This window comes from Aristolochia californica, unplaced genomic scaffold (genome assembly GCF_029961685.1).
Source record: "Aristolochia californica isolate CCGP_79_NKW_82.1479 unplaced genomic scaffold, dmAriCali1.0.hap1 SCAF_2, whole genome shotgun sequence".
NCBI classification, from domain to species: domain Eukaryota; kingdom Viridiplantae; phylum Streptophyta; class Magnoliopsida; order Piperales; family Aristolochiaceae; genus Aristolochia; species Aristolochia californica.
Window position 1 is genome coordinate 48,843,769 of NW_027181881.1, and position 6,324 is coordinate 48,850,092.

A 6,324-nucleotide genomic window follows, 5' to 3' on the forward strand; every position below is an offset into this window, starting at 1 on the left:
ATTCTTTATTCCATTTTGTTTAAATTTGGGAGGCAGAGAGAGATGAGAAAGAAAGAAAAACAGTGACCATATGGAAATTAATATGAAACAAACATTCTAGAAAAGAATATGAAGCACATTTCACCACCAGAAGATTTCAGGTTTTTTTTCTTTCTTTCTTTAATTTTTGTGTGTGTGTGTGTGTGTGTGTGTGTGTGGGGGGGGGGGGGGGGGGGGGGGGGGGGGGGGGGTAGGAACATATCCCTTGAGCCTAACACCATGAAATACCTTGTAATTGTCAACCAGCCTAGTAAGCATCACAATGACAGGGCAGTGATACTGTATTATCATCTCCCAGAAGTCCTCAAATGTGTTAGGTAAAGGTCCTTGTGTTGCAATAAATTGAGAAACATTTCCACCTGAAATAGTCTGCAATGAAGAGGCATCTGCAAGAGTCAAACATGCAAATCTGTATTCAAAATAAACTAAGCCAAAAGAGAAACAAATCATAAAACCTTAATCAAGCTTGCATTGATGTATCCAAGTCCCAAAATAGACATCATCCTCAGTCGATTTGAGAACAACTCTTGTATCATCAACTGAGAATGAAGAAACATAAGACAATTTGTTAATAAATACTTCTGCTTGATTGTCAACAATGATGACAACAATAATAACAAAATAATACAACAGCTGCAATCAAAATAACAATAAAAGAAATCAAAAGAAATTAGTTGATGAAAGGTCAACTAAAAGAATAAGGTTGGAACAGAAAGTACATGGTAAAGACATCTGTGTAGCGATTCTTTCCACCTATTGACATCTGCAACAGCCACCCTGCAGCTTCTTATCATATCATTCTTCTTTAATCTGCTGGCCTGGAAATAAAAAGGACATAAAAGAACATTGAATATTAACACCTATGACATCCTTGGAAGCTCTCAAAAGACAATGTTTGAGATATATGATTCATAGTTAAGAAAAAGCAGATAACTTGAGATGCCATTATGGTTTCTGATAAATGTAAGCTGCATTCTTAGACAATGGTGCTCTACAATGAGGCTTTGATGGAGACTGTGATCCACCACGACCTTTCTTCAGCTTTTTTATGATGATTCTTGGTCACAGACTCCTAAAACTGCTTTTTTTTTATTTTTTTTTGTTGTTCCAGCAATTGTAAAAATGCTCATGCATGGCTATAAAAGGGATCTCTTTTAAAGATTTTCTCTTGGGAACTCCATCCTGATTCCATCCTTTTTCAGTTGCCATACAAATTCTTTTTTTTTTTATAAAGATGTATTAATAAAACAGGAGAAATTACAAAGTTTGGGGGAGCACTTCCTTTACAACCAGCAATTGTAGGGTAGCTCCCTGTCTAGCAAGTACATCTGCCGCCGAATTTGAGGATATCGGAATGTGGGTCCAAACACAAGAAACAATTGAGGTAATATCTAAAATTTCCTTAAAAGTATCCCAGTGTCTCCATAATTGCCATACATATTCACAAAGACTCTGTATGTATTACTTGTTTGCTTCCTTGGGAGATCTTGTTTTCCCTCCTTATATTTCTCACTATTATCAGTAAAAAAGAACAAGGCTTGGATGCTGCACTTTGTCCCAAATTTTATCAAGTCTTTCCATGCATCTCCAAAGGTCTACAACAGCTTGCTACACCTCCCATTCTTTCCTTGTAGAGTTTTCAATTCAAACATTCAGCTTGAAAAAAATCAGAGTTCCACATAGCTTAGACATGTCCTACGCCCAAGAGCAAAATCATGCATCGGCTCTTACCAGATGACAGGGAAAACTTAAAGCATTTTTTTTTTTAGAATAACATATTGGTAAACTTATAAAATATTAAACAATGATGTACAACATCAGCCTGTAATCTCCACAATGCAAAAGAAAAAAATACATCACAGAGGCTTTTCGAAAGCCGGTTAATCACAAGGACATAGTGTCTGCTGCTATATATGTTACACTTTACTAAGCATTCAAAATCATGCAGAATAAATGCCAAGACTTAAGAATTTAGCCAATCAATGCCAAAATAATGCCAAAATAAAGTTGCTGGTGTCATTTGTCATTGCATAACAATAGACATGTAAACAAGATGATTCACAATTCATCTTACATGAAAAATGATCAGTGTCGAAACCATCAATGAGACTGCCTTGGGCAAGTTTATCGGCCATATAAAACTTTCATCAATCTGATCTCTTTTTTTTTCTTTTGACAGCAATGAAAAGGAATTCAAGAAGACTCTAAAAAGAACAAGGGTATACAAAATGAATGAGACTAAAGCCAAAAGCTAAAAGAAAAACAACATAACCAATACAAACTATGACAAAGGGAATGAGCTGCCAATAGCAATTTGCTGTGGAGCTGCTCCATCTCTCACTAGAGAATCGGCTACACTGGCACACCTAGGCATGTGCTGCCAGAAGATAATCAACTTTCAATATGTATCCTCTATCCCATTGAAGTACACAAAAAAACACCCTAGGGGGCTCTCTTTCCAGAGGTTAACGAGATGACAATCATTGAATCACCTTCCACAGTTAAGAGGGAAGGAGAAGTGGTGCCTATACAACCTCAGGCCCTATAAGAGGGCTCTCAACACTGCCACTGGGGACTCACACCATACAAAAGGAACAAACAAGACGAGGTAACTCCCCAAGGAATCCCGCATGTCCCCCTCCGCCCACTAGCCCAAAGACAATTTTCTCTCTTCTTTGCTGATTCCATTTATAGGTCGTGCTTTTGCAAGCCTTTCCCACCACTTCTATTCATGACATTTTCAATGTTCCTCTATTTCTTGTAGGTCTATCAAACAATATTGCCAATACTACTCTCACTGATGCGCTACTATGTGTCTATTGAGCATGTGTAAACCATCTTAAAAGATCCACCCGTTATACTCTCACTCATTTGTGGGAGTTCCAAGTGTTCTCAAGTAATTATTTTCTGATTTGGTCCTATTTTTGCCACATATGCATCTCAACATTCACATTTTAACCACTCTACTTTTCTCATTGTCTTTTTTTACTACCTAACATTCTGATCCATTAAGCAAGGCATATCCTTTGCTCTTCGTTGCATGCTCCTTTCACATAGAATTGCATGCACTCATCTTAAGGCTATGACTGGTGATTTCATAGTTGCCATGTTACATCCCCAAAATAGCCCCTTCCCTTTCCATAATTCCCCAAATTGGAAGTCTCTTTAGGTTATGACTTGTCCCTCTTATTTGAACTGGACTCCTTTCCTCTTGGATTTGCCACTTAAGTTACAAACATTCTACCTTTGAGAACTTTCTGTTCCATGGCTTACTTCCATGTTCCTAGTTTCCCAGTCATGCCACTTCTACCTATGATGATAACATCTCTATCATTTATACACAATTTTAAATAAGAAAAATAAAAGCAAATTAATTTTTTGAAGAAATAAATAATGTGAAACATTGAACATAATCCTTCTTCTTTATGAATAATGAATCAACACTAGAACTAGGATGCACAAATTAGTGGAAGAAAGAACGAGCAGTTAAGAAAGAGAGTGCATCATCAGTATGCATTCCCAATTAAGGATAGCTTCCGCAGGTCAACAGCATTCCAAAGCAGACTGTAGTGAGAGAACAAGTTAGAGCTGTAAATCGAGAAGACAGAAATGACAACAAGAAGAAAGATTATTGTATTAAAACAGAAAGAGAACAACTGACGAATGAAATGTGCAGAAAAAGGAAACGCAACAGCTTTCCTTCACAAATTGGAAATATCAGCTCCATAAGATCCGCATATTAACAAAAGAAGAGAATGAGAAGAGGTAATGGAAACAACCACTAAAAATGCCAACCTGGAAATGAATAAAAATTTTAAAAAATGAAGTTCAAAAGACTTTGCAATCTGATGCAGAACCGAATTACAGATGCGCCCATAAGCCACAATCACTAGTCAAGTAAACGAAAGCGAGACATAACGAGTAAGGGCTCTTTTCAGTTATTGTAACGGTAACAACAATTATTGAATCCTGTTAAGCCTGAACTGTTCAAGGCAAATTGAAAAGCAAGCAAGAAGAGAAGAAATATTTGCGTCTAGAAGATCGAGCATCCCATCTCACCGGTTATGCTAACATAGAGAAATCGAAATTCAGAACCAAAGCGCCTGGCAAATCAAGCAAAACAATAAAAAATTAAAAAAACAAAATTCCATGTCCAACCTGCAAAATGTCAAATTCTTCATAAATCGCTTCAGGAGAAGTGAGTTTGGGCTTGAGAAGACGAAGGGCTTCGGAGCAGTAGCGTAGTTGCTCAGAAGTGAGTCGTAGATCCGGAGGATCGAAACATAAATCAATGGGTTTAGAGAAAGGATGCAGAGGAGCAGCAGAGATCCCAGGAGGAGGATCAGGGTTAGGGTTTTCCGCAGAGTGCATGGACGCCCTTCTGGCCCGACGAGAAGAGCTCGCCAGGTTCCCCGTCGCTACTTCGAACGTGAATCCGTTTGAAATGGATCCTTGCCTCGCTTTGCTCATCCGGCAACAGAAACCAGGAATGTCGAGGAACAAAAGGTTCCAATTGGCCAGAAACAAAAGCCTCATGTCCAATATATAGCCATGATTGTAAGTACCACCATCAAACTTTTGCTTTCGGTTTCTTCAAGAAGGTTGTACCTTATTTTCTGTCCTTTTCCACGTTTTTGGTTTCAAAGGGCAGGAGCAGGCAATCCAGCTTGAAAATCTGATTTTCAGAGTAAGATGGATCGAATAGGTTACTTTGAAAGTTATAATCAAATGTGAATTCCATCCAAGTAAACAAAAAAATGTTAGTGTGCGCAAAATATTGGGATGAATTCACTTCCTTATTCCTTCATTAAATAATACAGTCGAAGAGGAGGTTCTCCCCGTGATTGTGGTAATAGTTTGGTTCCCTTGCATTTTTTTGCTGATTGGTTTAAATATAATGTTATTTTTATTTATTAATATATTAATATATTATTTAAATTATGAAATAGTTTTATTTATTAATTAATATAAATATTATATAAAAAGCAGTAACTCATGTGTTTTAATATTTATTTTGTTAAGTAAAAAAAATAATTATGAATTTAGTTCTCAAATATATTAAAATTCAAATTCATGTTATCTAATTCAAAAATTATTTTATATATTTTAAATTAAATTAAAGTATTATATGTTTATATTTGCTTTGTAGCTTCATTGGAAATTTTATTAATATCAAAGTAACGGCGGATAAAATAAAATTTATGTAGAAAATGATTCATCAAGAAATATTTTTTGACAAATTAAATGTTAAATAAATAAATAAACATATATATATATATATTATAATATTTTATTTATTTATTTATTTATTTATATATATAAAGCAACTTTGATGGAGCTCACTATTAACAAGCAATCCATTTTACCAATTCGATAACCACATGTCTTGCATATGGGATATGGCCACAATCGATTACTACTATCTTGAAGATCCTCGAGCCTACTTGTAAGACCCATATTTATTTATATATTTTTTAAAAGGAAAACGTACAACTAAACCCTTAATTTAATGAAAGCATGTAATCTTCCACTCAAAAAATTTCGCAATGCTTATTTTAACTATAATGAGAATGTTAAATTTGATATAAAACATTCTCCCATAATGTAGACTTATATGAACAAAACAAGCACGATTAGAAAGTTCATTACATGTACTCTTATAGACAATCACAAAATACACAATCTCTTTGATAATTATGGAATTGATGATCTCACTTTTTGTTATTCCTTATAATGATTTGAAATATCAATACACACATAAAAACTTGTATAGATAAAATCTTCACATATTATCAAAGATTAGATCTATAATGTTCTGTCTTAAAAAATGGCATTAATTCATTGAGCAAAACATGACTTCATTGATTTCCTTGTTGATGTTGAACTATGAAAATCAATATAAGGTGGGCACATTATGTAACACTTTGATGTTGTTGTTCGAAGTGCAAAGATAATATGAAATCTTTCTTCTTACCATCTTGAAAATGATGCCTTATAGTCAGCAAAATACCCCCCCACCCCCCCAAAAAAAAAATGTGAAACATTTAAGCTCTCTTAATAAAGCAAACAAACCATTGGAGGGTTAAAAGATAATTTTTTATCTAATACTAATTTTTTTTTAAGTGTTTGCAAGTGAAACGATGTTTTATGGAAAACTCATGTTTTTTATGGAGGTGGTGAGTTAAGTGGGTCTCGTAAGTTTGGTAGAAGTCGATTGTCGTAGGTTTTTTATTGGGCTTAGTGCCTAAATTGTAGGAGCTTCAGTCATATCAAGGTTAGTTTTTT

At 35.0% G+C, this 6,324-nt stretch overlaps 1 protein-coding gene across 1 annotated transcript in view; it reads right to left on the reverse strand.

The window, feature by feature from the left end:
- Nucleotides 1-4,736, reverse strand: part of LOC137955798 (protein-tyrosine-phosphatase PTP1) — a 7,836-nt gene extending 3,100 nt beyond the window's left edge. Inside the window, 7 exon segments of the mRNA XM_068802921.1 lie at nucleotides 268-408; nucleotides 495-539; nucleotides 541-578; nucleotides 759-765; nucleotides 767-790; nucleotides 792-857; nucleotides 4,198-4,736. Coding sequence (XP_068659022.1) covers nucleotides 268-408; nucleotides 495-539; nucleotides 541-578; nucleotides 759-765; nucleotides 767-790; nucleotides 792-857; nucleotides 4,198-4,575 — 699 coding nt within the window. The 5' untranslated portion in view covers nucleotides 4,576-4,736.
- Nucleotides 4,737-6,324: the final 1,588 nt, after the last annotated feature.